The sequence below is a fragment of the Heptranchias perlo genome, chromosome 32 (genome assembly GCF_035084215.1).
Source record: "Heptranchias perlo isolate sHepPer1 chromosome 32, sHepPer1.hap1, whole genome shotgun sequence".
NCBI lineage: Eukaryota > Metazoa > Chordata > Chondrichthyes > Hexanchiformes > Hexanchidae > Heptranchias > Heptranchias perlo.
The window spans coordinates 16,573,318-16,597,235 of NC_090356.1; the positions used below are offsets into that span (position 1 = coordinate 16,573,318).

A 23,918-nucleotide genomic window follows, 5' to 3' on the forward strand; every position below is an offset into this window, starting at 1 on the left:
ACCAAGGAGTCCTAGTAAAACTGAAGACAATGGGGATCAGGGGGAAAACTCTACTGTGGCTAGAGTCATACCAAAGGAAGATGGTATCACCATGAGCAATACCAAAAGAAATCTGCTAGTCTGAAGTAATAACAAAAGACACGGAAGAATGCACTGGCAGATCTGATGAAGGGTCTTATCCAAAATATTAATCTATCTCTCTCTTTCAAATGCTGATCAACCTGTTGCATACTTCCAGCATTTCCTGTTTTTGTTCCACTTGTGGCTCAGAATTTGCTCGGATTCAGCCAGACTCCTGCTGTAACTCCAGTGAGACTCTGGAATCTGCCAGAAAACAGCCAGTTGCACCAGATCCCTGCTGTTTCCTGGAATTTTCAAGCAGCCTTGTAAGGGTTACTACCTCCGCCCACACCTTGCAAGGCCAGTGACATCAGGGGGTGGCCCTGGGACCAGGCGTTCCCACTTCCCCAGCTCAGTTTGGACCCAGCATAGGACTGGAAGCCAGTACACCGAGTGAGATGAGGTGTACCGGCCTCCAGATGGACGGAAGTGGGCCGAGGGGAGCCCCATGGAATCTGGGGATCTTTGGGCAATCCCCCAAGGCGGCCGGACGCTGGATTTTTTCCAGCTGCACTGAACAGGTGGGTACTGGACATCTGCCGACTCTGTGCAGATTAAGTGCTCTCACACTGACCTTGCAAACTCCGGAGTGGGGTCAGTGTAAGAGGACTATGTGAGCGTGATCCCAGAGTAACTGTGGATTTTCGGGGCTTTTATGTTGTTCTGGTGCCTGCCCAAGAGTAAAGTGGCATAGAAAACAGTTCAGCCAAACAGCAGCCATAATTTCAAGAGTAGCAGAAAATACAAATTGGTAAGTGAATTCCAGAAGCATTTGCCTAGATTATCCAGCTGTAGCACCACTGGTAACCCATTCATTTTAAATGGTTTACTGTCCTGTGACTTTATATAATCCATATTGTGAATGTACACTCACCTTGCCCAAATGAAATATTGTGACTGGAGGCACATTATCCAAAACTAGCAGTTAATCTAAATCTGCAAACTAGATATGCTCAGAATGCACAGGTATGATTGAATAGCTCTGTCCAACTGTTGTGTTGTAAAATGTCCAGTTAAAACCAATGCCGAGGGCTTGAAGTAAAAATTTAATTGAAGATATTAAAACACAAAAAAAAATTTCATATAATCATATTGTGAAATATGATTTTAAAACATTTTGTTTGAAGCCTTATTTTGAACCTTAAATTAGAAATTTCAGTGCTGAGAAAAAAAACGATGGTTGAAATTTTTTTGAAAAGCCATTTTGAGTATTCGCAATTGGTTCATCAACAGACTGGACAGCAAAATGTTGACACGTTAATGGAGGGTTTTTTCATTGAAACTACGTATGTATACATTTATAATGTTAAATGTTGACATACGAATCATGACTAAAAATCGTGACACAGGAAGTAAGGTTTGTGGACAAGAAGTACATGGCATGCACAAGATTTTGAACAATAGGTAGATATATTTGTATGTAAACAATTCAACATGCCCACAACCCTATGTTATATGGAGAATAACAAACAGCTTTTTGCAAAAGAGCAGCATTTTTCAAAAATAATTGCCTGCTAGGCTTTTGGCACTCTGCGGGAAGTGTTTCTAGGTCTATAGAATCAGCTTTGTTTAAACTATTACCGACAAGGCAGATTTGTAATCATGAGTTTCGATCACAGTTTATACACTTTTTAATGTGAATAATAACGGACTAATCAGCAGACTTCCTGACTGTCCTGTAATTGTGACCTATTCCCTGAACCTGATAAACATCATTTTTTTTTCCAATTTTGGCAGTGTCTTAAAAGCCTTTCGAGTAGCTGATAACTTCCATGCTCGTTTCTGGGCTCTATCACGGACGTACGTGTACCGGTTGGTGACAGGGTGCCTTCACCGTTCTCAGCTTCCAGTGTTTGAAAGGAATCTCTGCTGGCCTGTGACTAAAAGGTGAGTATAAAGATCACTTTGTACTGTTACGATTCATTTTGACTCCTCAGAACACTGACCTCTCTGTGCACTAAGAGCATGGAATGATAAAAGGGCCCTCATCAAGTTGGATAGATCATACACACTCCATGGGTGGGCAACCTTTCAAAACCCAAGAGCTAGAATAAGAAGTTGGATGTTGACAAAGAGCCACAGGTTTTGATTATAATATACTAGTGTGCTCGTCGATATTCTCACGGTTATTGTTAATATATCCTGCAAGAAATTTTGAAACCTCGTCCATCAATGTGACTTTTGACAAGCTTTATTTCCAGATATTTAATTCTGGATTGCACTCTGTTATTCCCTCTCACACTCTCATTCTTCCTATATCCCTGATTTATTACTCACTTTTAGTCACACACACCCATATTCCATTTCTTTCACAATCTCCTTCTTTCATTACCCTTATCATTCCCTCTCTTGATCTCTTTCTCTTTCCATTTCTCCCTGCCAGTCTCATTCCGTTTCTCTCATCCCCCATTCCCTCACTGTATCTTTACCCTCTTTTTCATTCCATCTCTCCTTCCCTCTTCCCACTCTCATTCCCTTTTCTCCCTCTTTTTCTCTCCTCATCTTATCATTCCCTCTTTCCTCCTCTAGCATTACTCCTCTCTGATTCTGCTTCTCCCTCTTTCATTTCTCCTCCATCATTCCTTCTCTTCATTCCCCTTCTCTATCATTTCCTCTCTCCATCCCCGACTGTCCGATTCTGTTTCTCCATTCTTCTCTCTTTCATTCCCCCTGTCCACCATTCCTTCTCTCATTTTCTCTCGCTCACGCAGTTACCAGCAGCATCTCTTTGCCTTATAAACCCGAGTAGATCTCCACTCCAGATCACACCATCTGGTTTCTCTGCACCAGAGGTCGGTCGGTAGCACTGAAGGTTCCTGCTTGTGGCAGTAGCAGTAATATAATTTCCCATTTACTCCTTTCTGGGGACTTATCAGGGGGATTGCTGTTGGCTTTTGTTTATGACTTTATCTACCTGCCCTTTTAGGGAATTATGAGTCTTTTCGTTCATCCAACTCTCTGTCCATTCCATTTACCGCTGTATATCTTCCTGTACTGACCTCCTTGCTGTTCAAGAGGAGAGACAAGGATAAACCAGATACCAGATAACTTGAGTTGTTTGAGGAAATAATTGAGCGTATTGATAAAGGAATTGCAGTGGATGATGTGTATATAGGTTTTCAAAAGGTGTTTGCTTAAGGTGCCCAATAGGTGGCTTGTTGATAAAATTAAGTCACACAGTATTAAAAGGCAAGTTGCAGCATGAATATCAAGATGGCTAAAGGATAGAAAACAGGGAGTAATGGCTAAAGGGTGTTTTTTGAACTGGAGGATGTAAACAGTGGTCTGCCCCATTATTAGGACCATTGCTCGTCTCAATATACAATATTGCTCTGGACTTGGGTTTTGGGACACTATCTAAATTCGTAGATGACACAAAAATAAGGAGTATGATTAACTTTGAAGAGGACTGTAAATGACTTCAGGAGGACATAGTTTAGTAGAATGGGCAGATAGATGTAGATTTAATGCAAAAAATGCAAGATGATTCATTTTGGGAGGAAGCAACGGAAATATACATTTAATGGAGAAACTTTAAAAGGAGTAGGGCGACTTATGGGCTTCAGACACAAATCTTCAAGTTGATAAAGCTGTTTTTAAAAAAAAAAATCACATGGGATCCTAGTTATTATAATAAAGGTTATAGGCTACAAAGGGTAATGCTAAATCTGTACAAATCACTTGTTAGGCCACAGTTAGAATATTGCTCATTTCCAAACAGTCATTATTCGTGGTAGACATTGGTTTCAACCATCGAGACCATTTGGAATTTCACCTCTGCATGACGCTCGATAAAAACAGGTTTCCTTCCTCGATCATCCACCATCCAACATGAGAAATGAATAGGCTACAATTTTCAGTTTTGAGGAACTGTTTTCTCTCCACAGATGCTCTCTAATCTGCTGCGAGTTTCCAGCATTTTCTGTTTCTGTTTCAGAATTCCAGTATCTGCAGTATTGTGCTTTTCACTTGCTTATTTCTGGGGTTATTCTTGTCACCTCCTTCAGCTAGGTGGACTTGGAATGAAACAATAATGATTGCATGTGTGTGTATTGTATTTCTGATCACAAGCCAGGTACTTACCTACAGAAACCTGTGGGGTTGTAGAAATAATGTAGACATTTGTTCAAACAGTAAATGCCCATGAGAACATCAGGGAGCTGCTTTGGAGCTGACCGGGCCAGACAGTGCAAGGGGGCTGAATTAACAGTAATCGTGTCATTTTAACTGCTTGCAAACTCATCTCCCTCACATTATTAAGTTCAGGGACTTCTACCTCCACTGCTTACATCATCAGTGTTACTATTTAAAAACATTCAAAATAAAATGAATAGAATTAAACAAGACGATTAAAGTCATCGCTATTCTCTGTAACAGTTTGATTTTTAACACTCCTTTTTTAAGAGGGAATACACTTTGCTGTAGTTATAATGCACTAAGTCAGTAAAGGGGAGTGGTTTTAATCCTGTTAAGAGAAAGAAACCTACACTTGGCTGATAACTGCAATCGCTATTTTTTCTTGTTCTGCAACCATTGTCAAGCACACCTGGTCACCATAATGCCAGTCGAGTGTCCCAAAGGAAATATTTTTGTTAAACTGATGGTTGCCTGGCATATTACAGTCAGTGAGGTTGTGGGCCTAACGATGGTGCTCCACAGTTGTATTATTTCTCGCAGTCAGTGTGAGCAGCAACTTAGTGGGGTAGAAAAGCATACCAATTTAGCAGTGGGACGACCTGAGCCCACTCTGCGCCGGTGATGGTCCCACCACAGAATTCTTGAGGTCCTTTTTTAAGGTGTACCCGGGCAGGTAAATTAGGGGCCTAACGTGTGTTAAAGGACCCATTTTCAATATTCGTCAGCAGGCGGATAAGTGTAAAAAAATATATTTTTTTAAACCCTTTCTGTGGAGCTAGGAGTAGCAGGAGTGCTCCTCCCACTCCACAGGAATTGTGATCGACACCCCCCTTTTAGCCCGCTCCAATCTTTCCCCCCCCCCCCCCACACCCCAGGGATTTACCTGAGGGCCTGACATTGATGTCTGCGCCCGGGCAAACTGCCTGTGGAGACGTGACCAGCGCCGGCAGCACACCCCAATTCTGCAGATGAGGCCCGACTTCCATCGACCCTCGGGCCTCTTGGTTCAGGCATGTGCTGAAAACGGATCCAGACTCATTTCTAAGCCATTGTGTTTATGGACTTTTCTATCAGACTAAATACTTCTTTCAGGCACTGAGTTCCCTCATGAAATTGAAATCTCTAAAACCTAAACATCTGGCGCCAATGCCCTTCCACATCTGCTACCCATACTAATTCTTTGTTTATTATTAGAGCCCAGTAGATGTCTATTAGAATTACATCACTTCTTTTCGTTCTGGAATGTTCCTACTCTTTTCTCGCCAATTTTCACTTCCACCCCCTCCCCTTCACCCAGATATCGATTCATGCTTGGGTACAGTGCCATGGGCCCATTTGCTTCTAGCACCTCACCCAGATAGTTCTTAGTGATATGTGAGCCTTGCCAGAGTGAGTGTCAGCAGACTCACTGCAGGAAGCATCACTGCCAAGTCTAACCCATCCTCCCTGGAGCACTGGCGTCCTAATGCTCACTACGATTAAGTGCTGTCATGCCAAGGCCTGTGCCACTGAGCGCTGGAGTGCTAACATTCAGTGCCACTGGGCGCCTGAGTACTAGCATTTTACTGTTGTTTAACACTGGAGTGTTAATACCACTGAACGCCGTCGTTCCAACGCTCGCTGGCACTGAACGTCTTGCGGCTGTTCTCAGCACACTATCTGGCTCATTCTCTCCCATTCACTTTCCCCTTAAATGTGTCACACACACAATCCTAGAAATGGAAAAAAAGGACAAACATATTTGTCATCAAAACGTGTATTTTTAATTACATTTTATTATAAATTTTCCTCATGCAGAAGTAAAACCCACTATCAGAACTTGGAGTTGTCCAGGTGTATTTACCTTGAAGTTGTGATCAAGTTAAACTGGTGAATGGGGAAATACCAGGACTCGGGAGCAGCAGTCATGAGCACAAATGTACATGGCATTCCCCCCCACCCTCGGTGACTCAATTGTTAAATGCACTGTGGTCGAGCTACACAGCCCAAAAATCAGTCCCCAGTTCATGCTGAGTCCGCTGACCTCAGTTAGTGTGGTAGTCGGACGCTACAATTGACCTCTGGACCTGGGAGGGGAGAAAATCAGCCAAGGATACCAATCTTCCACTGACCTCTGCTGGGAATGTATAGACATTAGGTGAGGACAGGATAGGGCTTAACTCTAACACTCCCGCTGTATAAATGCCAACACTCGTTGTGTGGGCTCAAACATTACAAAGGGCTGCTTGGGGGAGGTACTGGATGCAGCCAGTGCAGATGGAACTGTATCCCAATCATGAGTCTCTGCTTTCAGTATGGAGGGGCAGAAAGCTGGGGAAGGAGGGGGGGTGGGGAATTAGGGTATTGGAGAGATTTAATGCTTCTTGCTCTTAAAAGGATCCTTTTGGTACAGGCAAATATGCAGAAAAGTACTGTGCACTCCTGTGAAAAGTCTAACGGTTGTGGCTAGCCCTTGCTGTGGGTTGCATTTTGAATTATCATAAGGTGAAGCAGGAAGCTGTCGCAGACAAACTGAGTTTGTGCTGAAGCAGCATTTTAATCTCCAAGGGACATGAGTTGAAGTCACCTGGATGCATTGTTTACTGCACCGTTCCGCTTACATTTTCAGTGACCGTTTGCTCCATTCTGAAACAGACCTTTAAACACAGACGCCATGAAAGAGGCAGCCCAGATGCTGCTGGGTACTCATGACTTCAGCACCTTCCGCTCCTTAAACTCCGAGACTCCCTTCAAGTCACCGGTGAAAACGCTGCTTCAGGCAGATGTAATGCCAAGTTTTAGCATATCTTCACAAAACTTCCACAGGTAGGAGACTACGCTGACGATCTTTGGAAATAAATAACCCGTTACTCTTCACTCCCTCCCTGCCATCTTTGTTTGACTGAATGTTATCATTGAGGTTTTTTTCTCCTCCCCTCCCCCATTTTCTCTTCTGCGCTCGCAATGGGTGACAGCACAGCTGCATGACCTGCTCCTGTGCTCCTGTCTCTTTTCAGCCCGTTGCTATGAGGTACACGTTGGCAATGACCAATACTCTTCCCCCACGCCCTCTGTAATTCTCCCTCTCCCCCCTCAGAGAAAAGCGCCCGGCTTCCATTTAGTGCCACCTCACAGTAGCTCAGCCGCCAGTGGGAACTGAGTGAAGCAGGCGTATCTGAAGCTGAGCTCCACAATTTCCCCCGTGCAGTGCACAGTCAGCCCAAGGTGCTCCTTTAAAGGAAACACCCCAGCAGCGACGTTTATGAAGATTTGAACTTCGCAAGTGAGCAGGAGATGAGCAAATCGCAGCCACAATGTCACAAGTACAGTACTGTGAGTAGTGATTTAGTCCAACCAAACCTCGCTATTACAAATAGGTTCAGTGTGTTCATTAAAGCAAGGCTGCAGAGTATCTGTGTAACTGATGGTGCTGGGAAAACAATCAAACAGTTTTGCTCCTGCGTGAGAGAAAAAAAAATCAGTGGCACATAAAGTCCCATTCCAGCTTTCGTGTTCTGGTGAAAACTTTCAATTAATCGGAAACAAGCCTGCGTTCAACTCGCTGCTTTCTTTTTTTAAGCAAAATTACCCTTGAAAAATAAAGCACTGCAGTCACTGATATTATGCCAACAGCAACTTGCATTTTTATAGCACCCTTAACTTAGAGAAGCATCCCAAGGTGCTGCACAGAAGCAAGTATGGAAATAAATAGATGCCGACCCAAAAAGCAGATATTACGACGGGTGACCGGAAGCTTGGTTAAAGAGGTGGCTTTTAAGGAAAGCTTAAAGGAGGAGGTAGGTAGAGAGGCAAAGGAGCATAGAGAAAGGATTCCAGACTGTCCGCCAAGGCGACTGAAGGCATGGCCGCCAGCGGTGGGGCGAATAGGAAGGGGGTTGCACTAGAGGCCAGAGTCGGAGAACCAGAGAGTTCGGGGTGGCTGTAGTGCTAAAGGAGGCTACTGCGGTAGAGAGAGAGAGGCCATGATGGGATTTAAACATATAGATGAGAATTTTAAATTTGAGGCATTGAGGGACTGGGAGCCAATGTAAGCCAGCGAGGGCAGGGCTGATTGGTGAGCAACTTGGTGTGGAATAGAATAGGGGCAGATTTAGATGAGCTGAAATTTATGGAGGGTGGAGGATGGGAGGCCAGCCAGAAGAGCATTACTGTTGTATGCTCCAACAATATTTCGTGTGTAGAGAACATTGTTTGAGAGGATTTTCATGATGATCTATAATTTACCGTTGGAGAGAGAACATTAAAACAAAAAAGGAATTCTAGTTATGTTTTATAGAATACTACAGCCATGTGTAACATCTTATAACTGTCTGGGATCTCTGGCACGTTGCTATTGTGCATGATATTCTTTAATCTTTGAGGTATGTAAAGCAGCGTTATTCAGCAAAGACGGGGCCATCACTGAATTATAAAAATGAGAGCTGACTACAGTGAGCATTCTTTTGAAACGGAATGCTCTCCTGATTCTACCTCATGTGTTGCATTTTAATCTCAGCACTGTTTTTCCATTCCCAACATGGATATATGTGATCAAACAAAATAGATTCTGGAACCAAGCATGCTGCCATTTTGATTCCAGACTGAATAAATCATAATTATGATTTGGCTGCAAAGTACTTTTCTTGAGCCCTTCATTTATTGCAGTGAGTGGAGCTGAAAACCGGAGGCGTGCCTCGCTGCGACACTCAGTGACTGCCTCGATGATAAATTTGAAAGTTTTCTACCACCATCTATCACTATGGGACTGTCTAGGTTACTTTGAATCAGAAGGAAAAGGAGAAGCACGGAGAGATTAGTCTGACCCTTTGGAGTGAGTTCAGCTCAGAACTGATGCGGAACTCAGCTCCAGGCAGTCATATTTTATGATTTGGAACCAGGGCAGTCATATTTGGTTCCTGAAGCAAATAAAAAATCCCATTAAAGACAAAGTTAACCTCACACTTGTGTTTTTCCCAACTCAGATGGGCATTCACCATTAATAATAAGAACAGTTCACTCAAACTTAAGACTTCCTGTGGGATGAGATGGATCAATAAGCTGGCTTTTCCTGAGTTAATGCACTGCACCTACTCAAATTGTTTCACATATGGCTCATTTAAATGTGAACTTGGATTAAGCAACGGGGGTTACGTGCAGATCCGCATCACAAATTTCATGGCCATTTACTGTAAGTCACAAACTCAGTAAGAGTTCTCACCCCCAGTGTGTATGTACGAGGCAGTGAGGCCCCAGTGATGTCATGAATGCTTCATGTAACTCCAGCTGGAGAAATCAGTCAATAGTCAACAACAAATGCTTTCTCCTGAATTTGGATGCAGATCACTGTTACAAGTTTATGGTTTGCCTTTGATACTCTCTGGGGCACAGCAGTGCTAGTCATTCCCGTAAGTGTCTTGGATTTCGGAGAGTGCCTGTACTGCCCAATATCTAACTATATGATAGTGCAAGCCAGGGTGCAAGAATAATCTCCCCTCGAGCTCTGAACTGGATATTCGTATCTTTCGCACGTGTGCTTCTTCGATTACTTCGAAGATAGACTGAGAAAATACTTGGTTAGATGAAGCCAGATACAAATCGATAAGCTACTTTGTTTCACCGCGAGTGAACATTCAGAGCAACAATTAATTAAGATCAGATTCACTTTGCTCAATCAGTACAACTTGTCAGCATGTAATAATACAAAATAACGAACTCACCTCACATCCTCACATCAGTGGGTCATCTTAATCGACTCAAACAAAATAACTTCTAACTAATGTCCTGGATTCTTCTTCTGAACCTGGCCAAAGCTTGTGCGCACAGCTTTCTGTTTTGAAACCTGACTGATTTTGCAGCCCTTGCTGGACCTTATTGCCAGCGTTTCTGTCCATTCACTGCCAAAAAGGAACCAGAAACTTCTCAACTCAATGGTTGTGAGGTGCTTACCGATTACTGAACCAGGCTAACGAATTGTGTTTTTTTTTTACACAGTCTATGAGGAAACAACATCAAAGCTTAACTCATTAGTATTTTAACCACATTTCATTTCAGTGCCATTTTTAAACTTGTCTGATGACATAATGCTTTAAAACACATTTAAAAAGTAACACTTTTTCCAAATCCTGTGAGAAAATGGTGAAAACATCCTGAAATGTGACCTCTGCCAATTAAAATATTTCCACCCACATCTAGTTCATTACCTCTCCTATTTTAAGTTTCTTGGCCAGCAGAAATTATTACATGGGGAAATGTGAAGTATTCAGTTTCCAATTGGCACTGTACCTGAAGTATCAACGGTCAGGTTAAGAACTGGGATAATCAATCACGAATCTTGCGATTTGTATGAATGTCAGTCTTGAACTTGAGTCTTCTACACTAGGAATGCTAGGGGAGTTTTATTCTCTTCCTCACTGTGTCACTGCCTTGTGGCACACTTCAGCCTGTGTTTTATCTTTCACGAACAGCTTCAATACCTCCGTTGTCCTTCAGAGTCCAGTCCATGTCCCAGTGAAGAATATTACAAACCAAAGTAAATCCGTGGGAAATACCACAACTTTTGACATCCATCTTTTTAATTAGGACCATAAAAATGTTTCTGAAGCAGCAAATGCCTTTTTTAAAAAATTAATTCTACACGGAATATTCAAGTCACTGGAGTCTGCCCAAAATGTTGTGCAACTGATCAGCTTGAATGTGAGCCCAAGGAATAATGTAAGGGATACAGGAGCTTTGAACAATTTCCATATATGGTCATTTGTGTTTGACATAGGTTAATTTTTTTTTAAGTTCATAGTTTAAATGTAGTGCAGTCTCCTGGGTGTTCCGTCTCCTTGCACTTGCTGTTGAATCTACCCATTTCCAATCATCCATAACACTCCAGTCCCATAGTGTTCCCTTCTCAGGGCCACCAATTAAATAGCCTTTCCTAATTCATTTTGTAAAGTCTGCTGATCTTTCCCGCCTCATTAGGACCTGCCACAGGGACAGTTCATCCTTTTACGGCCTAAAGTAGCATGCATTTGTGTATAGTTTTCATTTACCTTGTGCGTGTTGTTACATTTTAGGTTTTTAAATATTTCCTTTGGGTTCAGCATCATTGGACACTCAGGAAAGTGAAGGCTGTGTCCCCTACAAATCAGTCTGTGTCTTTGCCTTGCTTAGACATCGCAAGACTCAGGAGTGAAACAAAGGACCTTCATTAGTGTACCCTAGCTTACTGGAATTAGTAAGGTCGTATACAGTCACATATTCTCCTCATCTTCAGCAGGTGGTAGAACATATCACTCTACCAGACTGCGGCTCAGTCTATAAACCACTAACTAAAACTTACTGAGCATTAAAACAGGTAAATGAACAGTATTGAACACAAACAATAAAGACAGAATACTTCTCCTATGATAACTCTGTGTAAAACTAATCCTTGAAACCCTGCTGCTTACTTCTTAAGGGGCTATTTGATATCATGGAGCCTACTGACTAGCCCTACTGCTGATGACTTCAGCCTGACTGCTGTCTTTGTGCAATACAACCCAAGATATAGCTTCAAATTCCTTTAAAGACATCCCAGGCCTCACCAGTGATCTAATTCAATGCAACTATAACAGTAATTATGGTCAAATCCTTTTCCACCCTTGGTAATGGACAAATGAAACAGGACCCTTTCATGTTAGCTTGTCCACTGCCAGAAAAGATGACATCCTTATAGCAGCTTTTTCCATTGGTGCTGTTGTGTGCAGAGACATTAGTAACAAGTGGGTGCTGGTACCTCCAGAGACAGCCGTGTCACTTCATTTACCTGACAGCGTTTCTATAAAAGTCAGATCTATCAGCTGCAGTGATACTGCGAGGTGAAGGCACCCTAAACTAGCGCCAAGTCTTAAATATTTACTCTGACAAAGAGCAGCCTGGCCAGTTTTATCAGCTACAGAGCTCGTGACTGTAGCTCAATGTGATTAGATCCAAGAACAAAAACAATTAAAAGCCTGATTCCCATTTGTGCTGCTTTGATGAACAGAAAGTTCTTTCTTTTGCTGTCGGAATCCTAAAGATTGAATGGACACTTGGAGATAAATCTGGATGAAAGCCTCGAGATAGGCAGTGTCAGTAAATTAACTCTTGAAAGCAAGACCTTGTCTAATAATTTCCTCCCTAACTCATTTATCAGCCACATACACAACACTTTTTGAATGTTGCAGGCCAGTATTTTACCTTTACATTTAATAGAAGTGACGAGACGTGAAGCAGCGAATATGAATGGATGTGTAACCTAGCACAATAATCTTGTGTGCTATCCTTTGAAGTGCTGGTTTTTAATACTGTGCCTACTTTCTAATTAATCTAGGACAGCCATTTTCAAATGCTTTGTGAGCAAAGCTGTAACCTGCTATTGATAACCTTGAGCCTCACTGTCATGGTTCGACATCATTTGAACCCTTCAGTATGCTGCTGCCTTGCCACACGTAGGAATCAGTCAATAGTTGAATTGTTAATTTTAAATCTGAGATTGATAGATTTTTGTTAACCAAAAGGTATTAAGGGATATGGGGATACGGTGCGTATATGGATTTAGGTCACAGATCAGCCATGATCTCATTGAATGGCGGAACAGGCTTGAGGGGCTGCAAGGCCTACCCCTATTCCTATGTTCCTAATATCACCAGTTACCATCCCTCCTTATACCAGGGAGTCCAGACTAACACATTGCAGAGGAGTTTGGGTATGACGAGTAAATTGACATAAACTGGCATTTGTTACGCTATGCGTCAGATTTCTCTGAGTGTTGAAGTGCAACTAATGAACGAAAGGGCCTTGTTATGGCTCGGGACATCGTTGTTAAAAATAGCCATCAAGTTAAAAATACTTGTTATTAAAGTCCACAACGATCTGGTGTTCAGTAGGAGAACAAAATATTTACTTACAAATGGCAGCACAGCGTTGTTTGCATTTGTTTAACTGCTGATTTTCGCTTTCAAATACTATGGGGAATGGTGTGGTGACCGGTTATCAAATTGTTAAGTGGCTGATGGAGAAAACTGCAGAATGAGCACTAAAGGCATAGGAGAGCCACCAAAACCCTTACAAACTAATACCAGATGAGGCACTATCATCTAAGTCAAAGCATCCTGAAGCTCACGGAGGAGCAGTGCCTCATGGTTACGAGAGCTCTGCCGCCTATTTGACCTGAAACCATGGCTAAGTATCAGTATTGCCCTTTCAGTGAAGGTGTCCATTAATATTGTCTTTTTTTCCCTCCGTATGATAGCGAACATGTGATACAAACTTCAGGAGAAGGTAGTTGATTCAGGGTCACCCTCACCCTAGTTATGCCCTGTCTCCCTCATCATCCTGACAACTGCAATATGTGTGTCTGTAGGCTGGCACTTACAGCAAGTGTCACGGGGGGTGATGCTGTGTACTCTGGCGAACTGTTGTGCTCTTCAAGGCTTGATGCACATGACTACCTTCTCCTACGTCTGACAAGAAAGCAGAGAAGACATTTATGAGCGAGAGAGAGAAAAAGAGAACATGTATTTATATAGCAACTTTCACATCCCAGAGTGCTTTACAGCCAATGAATTACATGAGTACATAGGGAGAGTTGTGTATTTTACTTTTGTAGAGTAATACAATCGGTGAAGGATTGTTCATTATCAATGTGGATGCTTTTTCTTTTTTAAACTTATAAATTCAGCAGGTAGGTTGCATTTCATATACACCAGCTAATCAGAGTGTAAATCCATCCTCCAGCAGGGCTGTGCCTATGACAACATTTATTACACCCGAGACTGTCAACATTGCTAAAAGGATGTCAGTCCCTTCTGGAACTCAGCACCACCCCTTATGCCAGTTTGCACATGATGATTATACACCATTTTTGCCTGTAACAATAACAGCAGTGTAATTGAGACAGGTTAACTTCAGCCATGTTAATGACATCTTTCGCTGGCTATCCTGTGCTAGCATAGCGTTATATAATGCTTCTCCCGCTCCCCCCCCCCACCCCTGAACATAATGTTCAGTGACCTTTGTGACCTTCCACAGGTCATGGAACTGCTCCCTTATCTCTTTGCAAATTCTTGTAGTGCATTGAACGCTGATATTTTCTGTGATCATTTTCTATGCAACATCTTTCCTTTCTTTGCTGTCCTTTCCATAAGAGCTGCTTTTGTTTTGAATTGAACCCATCCATTAACATATCAAGATCTCATGGCAAGGAACCTTGCTTTCAATCTGCGATGCTAAACCATTGTGTTAAAGAAAGAAGAACAAACTTTGTACTTGCTTAAAAACTGTTTAATCTTCAACTTCTTCCAGTTCTGTCGAAGGATCATCGACCTGAAATGTTAACTCATTCTTTCTTCACAGATGCTACCTGACTTGCTGAGTGTTTCCAGCATTTTCTGTTTTTATTTCAGATTTCCAGCATCTACAGTATTTTGCTTTTGAAGAAAGAACTTCTTTTCAGGACATCCCAAAGCACTTTACAGCCAATGAAGTACTTTTGAAGTACTGTTGTAATGTAGGAAAACAAGGCAGCCAATTTGCATACAGCAAGGTCCCACAAACAGCAGTGACCTGATAATCTGTTTTAGTGATGTTGGTAGAAGGATAAATATTAACCAGAACATTGGGGAGACCTCCACTGCTCTTCTTCGAAATAATGTCATGGGATCTTTTACATCCACCTGAGAGGACAGACGGGGCCTCGGTTTAATGTATCATCTGAAAGACAGCACCTCTGACACTGTAGCACTCCCTCAGTACTGCTCTGGAGCAGCTTTTGTGTTCAAGCCTCTGGAGTGGGACTTGAACCCAGGTGAGAGGGCTACCACTGAGCCACAGCTGACACCTAAAAAAAAAATTAAACTTCTGCTTTCCTCAGGCCACAGCTACATTAAAGAGTTCCACAATATTTAAACTCGTTAAGAAGCTCCTTTGCTACTTCAGGTGTGTGATAAAGGCATCTTATTAAAGCTAAAACCTGATTGCAAGCACAACAAATCTGCAGTAAGCATCCAGTCAGCATCAGGAAACCTGTTGACAGACTATATCCACATATACATGTGAAAAACATTTGCAAATGTAGTTTAATAAAGAAAGGTGCTTGGCAGCGGCCAATGCGCCTGTAAATGTCTTGAACCTAGAATTTTACAGGGCTGAAACTTGTTCCTCTTTTGGGATAACTCATTGCATCTGGTCTCCTACATCATTCTGTCATATATCACAAATGGTTTAATGCAGAGATATTGAGAGCCAAAAAAACAGTCTCTAACAATATCCTTAGCTTCCATGAATGCTGGCCAACTCTTGTCATCTGCCTAAAAACACCATGTGGTTTGCTAACAGATCTCAGCTCCATGTCACCGTATAAATTGCACATTTTCCACCTAAAGAACAAGTTATTCCAAGCCAACTCAAGAAATATGCATCACTCTCTTCCCTTAGGATACAGCTTTGAATGCAGGTGCCATTTTCAACCGAGACAGGAGTTGAGCTACATTGGCTTCAGCACTAAGGAGGGTGCAGGGAGGAGAAATCAGCTCCTGATTACTATCCAATGATCAATGTTAGAGTGCAAGTAATAGACATCAGGTGAGGATAGGATTGAGCTGAGTAGATGATGCCCTCCACAGCCAAATAACCTTCTGACACTCTCCATCTAAGCTTCACGTGAAAAATGGTCTCTTCCACACAATTGTGTCCCAGCAAGTGTCAATACTTTAGACTTTCCAATTGGTTATGCCTATGTTTCCGGTGTAAAGTGGGCATAACTGGGTGTAAAGGGGCAGAGATCCATAATGCTGGATCTCCATCCATTTTAGCATATCATGCACTTTTCTAGTGGGTGATTTGATAGGCTGAGAGAGACCCCTGCTGAAACAGATGGGAGCTTCATTTCAATATATTAACGTCAAATTACACCACTTGGACATCCATACAGTGCCTCACATTAATTCATTTATCCATCCCTATAAAATCAATGTCAAGAGTTGCTTGGTGAGTGAACAAGAGGATAAGATTTTGTTATGTCAGCTGCTACAGTGTAGATTTTGGCTCTGGTCACTTGGATTGCTCTAAGGAGCAAACGTCTGAATTTTCCCAGCGCTGCTGTCATCTTGTTTTTACCTCATTTTCAGGTGCTTTTTTCCTCTTTCTCAAGTCAAATGAATTTTTTTTTTGCATTTAAAACTTAATATTGATCTCCCCCATTACTTTGTCCCACTCCCTACTGTCCCCACAGACCTCCATTTCCTCCTTCACTCACTTGCAGGCCTTCAGTTGCCTTTCCAACCCTACAGTCCAATGTCAGCCACCTTCATGCATCTGCCGGCCTAACCAGGCTGCTCCTGCTTTCCCCTCCAGTTTTCCTGCAGTTTCAGCTGGCTTGCTTTGCTCCATCTTCTGGCTCCCTGGAGGCCATAAGCCATTCCCCTTCCAGTCATGTTTTTCCAATCAGCCTACCCCACTCCCAGGCCCCAGTCCTTCTTCTGTGTCTTAAGCTTCACTCTGCCCCACAGGCTGCACACTGAGCTGGTCTGCACCACTCCTAGACCATCTTCTTTACTCCTGAAATAAGTCCTTCTCCTGACTGCTACAGGCCAATTTAAATATAAATAATGAATTTGGTTAGCTTCCCTGACCTGGTGACAATTAAATTAATAAATCGTTCAGTTTATGCTCCATATCAATTCATGCAGTCTTCCAGATTGAATTTGTCTATGCCTCCATAAATCATTTCATACTGCCTATAAACATTACATTTAATCATCTTCCCTCCATACGACGCCAACATTGAAATAAATAATTCATTATCTGGCACCCCCAGCCCATTGGCAAAAAAAATTAAATATACAATGGTGTTCATGTTGTAAATTAATTTATAAAATCTTTCACAATCTATTCATTTCCTCGCTCCAGTTTCCCTCACGCTGTGTGTGAAATATGTAAATATGAAATTCCAACCACACTAGCCAACACTAAAATAATTAATTCAATATGATTACCTGAACTGCTTGGCAAAAAAAATTGTCTTCAAACAATAGACCTCTGTCTATTCTAATGCTCTGCCTCACATTCTTCACTTCAGCTCATCCAAAACCCTGCTGCTCATATCCTATCCCGCACCAAATCCTGCTCACCAATTATCTGGTGCTCGCTGACCTACATTGGCTCCTGGTCCAGCCATGCCTCAAATTTAAAATTCTAATTCTTCTAAATCTTTTCATGGTCTCACCCCTCCCTATCTCTGTAATCTCCTCCAGCCCTACCCCCACCCCAAAAGTCTCTTGCCTCTTGTGTATCCCTCACTTTTTGTTTTACCATTGGCAACCCATGCCTACAGCCGCCTAGGACCCACTTGGTGTTTTTTTTCTGATTATGCCTCTAAAGTACCTTGGGTTATTTTTCTACATTTAACGCTCTATAAATGCAAGTTGTTGTTGAATCTGAATGCTGACCACACTTCTTTTCTCCCAGTTGCCTGCATCCATCACATGATTATAACACTGGCTCTTTTTAAACACCCTTCCCTCCAGTGTAGTACTTCCCCTTCATGGTAAGGAGTGTGAGTTCAGGCAATGGTATGGAGTTAACCAGGTGCAATATGAATGGCAGTGTGAGTTCAGACAGTGGTATGGAGTTAACAAGGTGCAGTATGAATGGCAGTGTGAGTTCAGGCAGTGGTATGGAGTTAACAAGGTGCAGTATGAATGGCAGTGAGTTCAGGCAGTGGTATGGAGTTAACAAGGTGCAATATGAATGGCGGTGTGAGTTCAGACAGTGGTATGGAGTTAACCAGGTGCAATATGAATGGCAGTGTGAGTTCAGGCAGTGGTATGGAGTTAACAAGGTGCAGTATGAATGGCAGTGAGTTCAGGCAGTGGTATGGAGTTAACAAGGTGCAGTATGAATGGCAGTGAGTTCAGGCAGTGGTATGGAGTTAACAAGGTGCAGTATGAATGGCGGTGTGAGTTCAGACAGTGGTATGGAGTTAACAAGGTGCAGTATGAATGGCAGTGAGTTCAGGCAGTGGTATGGAGTTAACAAGGTGCAGTATGAATGGCAGTGAGTTCAGGCAGTGGTATGGAGTTAACAAGGTGCAGTATGAAGGCAGTGTGAGTTCAGGCAGTGGTATGGAGTTAACAAGGTGCAGTATGAAGGCAGTGTGAGTTCAGACAGTGGTATGGAGTTAACAAGGTGCAATATGAATGGCAGTGTGAGTTCAGACAGTGGTATGGAGTTAACAAGGTGCAGTATGAATGGCAGTGTGAGTTCAGGCAGTGGTATGGAGTTAACAAGGTGCAGTATGAATGGCAGTGAGTTCAGGCAGTGGTATGGAGTTAACAAGGTGCAGTATGAATGGCAGTGAGTTCAGGCAGTGGTATGGAGTTAACAAGGTGCAGTATGAATGGCAGTGAGTTCAGGCAGTGGTATGGAGTTAACCAGGTGCAGTATGAAGGCAGTGTGAGTTCAGGCAGTGGTATGGAGTTAACAAGGTGCAGTATGAATGGCAGTGAGTTCAGGCAGTGGTATGGAGTTAACCAGGTGCAGTATGAAGGCAGTGTGAGTTCAGGCAGTGGTATGGAGTTAACAAGGTGCAATATGAATGGCAGTGTGAGTTCAGACAGTGGTATGGAGTTAACAAGGTGCAATATGAATGGCAGTGTGAGTTCAGACAGTGGTATGGAGTTAACAAGGTGCAGTATGAATGGCAGTGTGAGTTCAGGCAGTGGTATGGAGTTAACAAGGTGCAGTATGAATGGCAGTGAGTTCAGGCAGTGGTATGGAGTTAACAAGGTGCAGTATGAATGGCAGTGAGTTCAGGCAGTGGTATGGAGTTAACAAGGTGCAGTATGAATGGCAGTGAGTTCAGGCAGTGGTATGGAGTTAACCAGGTGCAATATGAATGGCAGTGTGAGTTCAGACAGTGGTATGGAGTTAACAAGGTGCAGTATGAATGGCAGTGTGAGTTCAGACAGTGGTATGGAGTTAACAAGGTGCAGTATGAATGGCGGTGAGAGTTCAGGCAGTGGTATGGAGTTAACAAGGTGCAGTATGAATGGCGGTGAGAGTTCAGGCAGTGGTATGGAGTTAACAAGGTGCAATATGAATGGCAGTGTGAGTTCAGACAGTGGTATGGAGTTAACCAGGTGCAGTATGAAGGCGGTGAGAGTTCAGACAGTGGTATGGAGTTAACAAGGTGCAGTATGAAGGCGGTGGGAGTTCAGGCAGTGGTATGGAGTTAACCAGGTGCAGTATGAAGGCGGTGAGAGTTCAGGCAGTGGTATGGAGTTAACAAGGTGCAGTATGAATGGCAGTGTGAGTTCAGGCAGTGGTATGGAGTTAACAAGGTGCAGTATGAATGGCAGTGTGAGTTCAGGCAGTGGTATGGAGTTAACCAGGTGCAATATGAATGGCAGAGGTTCCCTGTGAATAGTGAAGGTTTCCCTTCACCCAGTTAATGACACTAGAGAATGACAGGTTAGGAGGAGGGTCATTCCTATAAAGAAAGAAAGAATACCTTGCGTTTATATAGCGCCTTTCACAACCTCAGGATGTCCCAAAGCACTTTACAGTCAAGTAAGTAGTTTTTTGAAGTGTAGTCAAGTTGTAATGTAGGAAACACAGTAGCCAATTTGCACACAGCAAATAAGCATTACAGGCTTTGCATGGGGAACAGTGCCTTCACTTACCTTAACCAACCTTATGAGGTCATTAAACTTTTTCCTGCAGTGTCTGGCAATTCTTGGGATGTCGAAGGTTGCGCTGATTGCCTCAGCAATCTCCCTCCATAATGTTTGCACCACCTTATGTGGCTTCCTGTTCTCAGCCCCCAGGCGCTTGGCCCTTACTTCTGATACTGACACATCAATGGATGAATCAGAAACCTGAGAGCTCTTCCTGAGGCTGACCCCCTTCTCCCCTGGCCCACCCCTCTCGATGCAGCTCCTTCCTCAATCATTGTTCCTCTGAACTGCTCCGTTCACTGAAGAACATGGGTCACTTTAGTCGGTTTTTCTCCCTCCCAATGATGGTAAACCAGTGATTAGCAATTTTACTACTGCCACCCTGCCCCACGCAACCAATTAGGCCCTTCTAAGGAAACTAGTGGCAGAGAAATGTGAGCATGAGGAGGCCCGGCCGTGCTGCCAACCCACCAATGGAAGGAGAATCCAGCCCATGGTCTGTTGAAAAGAGCAGGATCAGTAAGTTAATTGGCCTTTCTTTGCTTTATGCTTCATGTTCATATAATTAAAATATATTTCAAATAGGGTTGGATAAAAGAATGCTAAAAAGTAACTTTGATTTCCACAGCATAACGATTTATTGAAGGTTGCGCATTTAGTAAAACTCAATCAGCAAGTCAGTGCCATAAATATTTTTTCCAAGTGAAATTACTGTTACATTGCAATCGTCCTTGAATTTCAGTAGTCAAAGCTTTAAAATATTACAAGTGATTTTTACATGGTTCAGTTAATGCAATTTCAGCATGGATTGATTTTTCTTAAATGATTAATCATACTCATAGCCATAATTGCCTATTTTTTTAATGCATATGAAATATATTCTGATGTGACATTTTTATCTCGCTGCTACGCTGACCTTTTGTGTGGTTATGAGCATTAAGATGAAACACATAAGGACATAAAAGGGCAATGCCAGCAGCTGCTTCCATCAGCAGACTCGCTGTTGCTAAGCAACAGAAGGACGTGTGTCCAAAGTGGTAATGGTACCTGACGGGAAAGTGTTTTAGAGTAACAATACTTATTATATATCAGAGCAGCAGTTAAGGAATCTATTATTTATCTACCGCTGTTTAGCTTTTATTTCCATCTTAGAACATACAATACAAATCTAAAGTGAAAAATACAGACCAAAGCAGGATTAAACCCATCAAGTCTTGGTGAGAATTATGTATATATATTTCTTACATATTGTCCTTGCTCGACAAATAGTCATCATCCAAACTGGGTTTAATGGAGACTGCATTGTCCCGATGTAGGGCAAGTTCATTTAAATTGGAAACCTTTATTCGAGTTTAAAAAGAAAGGTTGCTGTTTAAGGCAGGTGTTTGTTAATGGAGGTTTAAAATGGTTTTAATCACAAGATAGAGACAGATGAGGGCGGCCATTCAGTCTATCTTAGCTCATCTATCCAGAATAAAATAATTGCAGTGCCCCTATTGCGTTTATGGATTCTGTTATCCTTCTTACTCTCAATACTTTGGCCTGTGTGCTTCAGACTACTCTTGTGGGTGATTCCCAGTTCCCTATGCCCTGGAGAGTGTTTTCCCTGATATTTTGGTAAAATTCATAGCACACTTGGGAAAACAAACACGTAACCCTTTTTTAGATTACTTCAGCTATTGTTTCTATCCTAAGCCTACATGGGTACTGTGGGAGTACCTTCACACAGACTGCAGCGGTTCAAGAAGGCTCACCGCCACCTTCTCAAGGGCAACTAGGGATGGGCAATAAATGTTGGCCTTGCTGGCGAGGCCCATATCCCAAAAATGTATATTTTTAAAAAGCATATAAATACATACACAGCAACAAAGACTGAAACTAATGAGGGAGCTAATGTGTGCTGCACCTTCATTTATACACACAACTGGGGAGTCTCCAATGATAATGTAAATGCATATTGACTGGCGTTTTCAATTTATATGAGACTGCATAAAACTGATATATTCATTACCGTATACTTTCACATTATGAATTTCATTAACAGTGTAGCAAAATGCAGAGCCCAGCTATCAGTACAGCACTTATTTCAATCTCTGTTTCACACCATGTCTTGTGGTTTATTTAATGGCATCAATTCCTGGTTTTTACACTAATGGCAATCATCTGTCCTTGGCATGTACTACACTCCATTAAATGTTGGCAGTGAATTAAAAGACAGCAATTAAATGGAATGCTTTTTGGTTCAATGAGGATGTGTATCACTATATTTTTTTTCAGGTTTTCTTCCCTCCTTTCCCGGTCTCATGAGATGTGCACCAACTGCTGCAGAGAGCACCCAAACCTCCACCAATCCCACTCGTGTTTCTCTACTTTCCTCCCCTTTTCAGCTGAAGGTTCTCACTCATGCTGGGGTCCATGGGCACTGGCCACTCTCCAGTACCTCAGCCAAGTGGCCGTCTTCACCTGTAAGTGCGGACAGAGTGCCTCAGCAGGTTATTACACTGTGGTGGGAGGGGGGAGAAATGGCGAACCGTTCAATCCTATCCTCCCCAAATATCCACGCATAGCACCTTCTTATAGGAGTCACTGGATAATGAGAAGGGGTGGAAACACTGGCTGAATAATTCCCATCGTTAGCCCAAGGATGTTGAGGGCAGCTTGCTTTCACAGTTTATGATGGCATCTGAAGTTTTGAATTAGTTTATTATCTTATAACCACAATATCCTTTATTCCTTCAAACTGTTCTAATTTACACAAAAAAATTATGTCTTTAGAATGTGCTGAAAATTGAAGACCCTCAAGGGTTAACTGTGAGGTGTTATCTGAAAACCAGCGGAACTAGTTCTGATTTCAGCATCTTTATTCATGGAGGTCAATGTTTGAATATTTTAGAATGACTTGTGGCTCATCCATGGCATTGCTCACAAGGAGTTGGAGATAAGAAAGACTTTCATTTATATAGTGCCTTTCACTTCCTCAAGACATCGGTAAACACTTCACCGCCAAGAATTGCATGTGAAGTGTAGTCACTGTTATTTTGTAGGCCGTGAAGCATCTAGTTTTTGCTGATTGTTTCCAGAGGTAATTAGGATTCTTTATGTGAAGGATACCTCATTAGAACACATGCTAAAAGCAAAACACTTTTATTTATATATATATATATATATATGCCAGTGAATTTCTCATGTTCATGGTAAGTCAGATGCACTGTTTTATAAGAACAGGGACATTACAGCGTATGATGCAGGTGTGCAAACCTTTCAGGCTAGACATTGTAATTGCACTGCATTCTCGAAATGAATAGCGAGGTCAGTTATAGGTCAGGCTGCACATCTTAACACCGAGTTTGTTCAACTGACAGGCAAATTAACAATTCAGAGACTTTTTTTGGGAGAGGGAGCTGAAAGACTGTATCTTATATTTGCTTTGAATCTGTCAGAAATAGCTGAGTGGAGGAGACAGAAAGTGTAGCCTATCTTAATTGTAAAAATCTATGTTCAAAAAGCTTAAACTTTCCTATATTTGCACCTAGCTCAGAACTGTTCAGTTCTTTTTAGTTAGTTATAATTTATGGGGTATTGCAGCTCTTGAGAAAGTGATATTTTAAACAGTTTTTTTAATATGTGTATATATATAGTGTATACATATAAGAGAATATTGAAAAGTAATTTGGACTGGTAAGCTGTAAACTCCTTAAGAGATGAACATCCGATGCACTTTATATCAGTCAAAGCAATCGTTTCATTCCTTTCACTGAGGCAGCTGTCAGAAAAGCAACTAGTGCAGTTTTACAAATCACTGTTAGGGATAAACACATGGTACATCTGTGATACTGATCTCTGAATAAGCAGAAAAATGTTAATTTTGTCATTTGGCATTCACATGTCTAAATAGCACTGTGATCCTCAAAGGCATCATGTGCAAATTTGTAGACTTAGCACAGTGACTGGATAGGATTTTCTGCAGATGAAGCTTGTAGAAAGAATATCTTTTAA

The 23,918-nt window shown here is 42.1% G+C and overlaps 1 protein-coding gene across 1 annotated transcript in view; it reads left to right on the forward strand.

Moving 5' to 3' along the window:
- The window catches only part of pusl1 (pseudouridine synthase like 1), a 74,114-nt gene that overhangs the window by 26,936 nt on the left and 23,260 nt on the right, over positions 1 to 23,918 (forward strand). The window contains exons 4-5 of the mRNA XM_067970092.1: positions 1,858 to 2,007; positions 6,892 to 7,062. Of these exons, the coding sequence (XP_067826193.1) occupies positions 1,858 to 2,007; positions 6,892 to 7,062 (321 nt within the window). The remainder of the gene's footprint in view (positions 1 to 1,857; positions 2,008 to 6,891; positions 7,063 to 23,918) is intronic.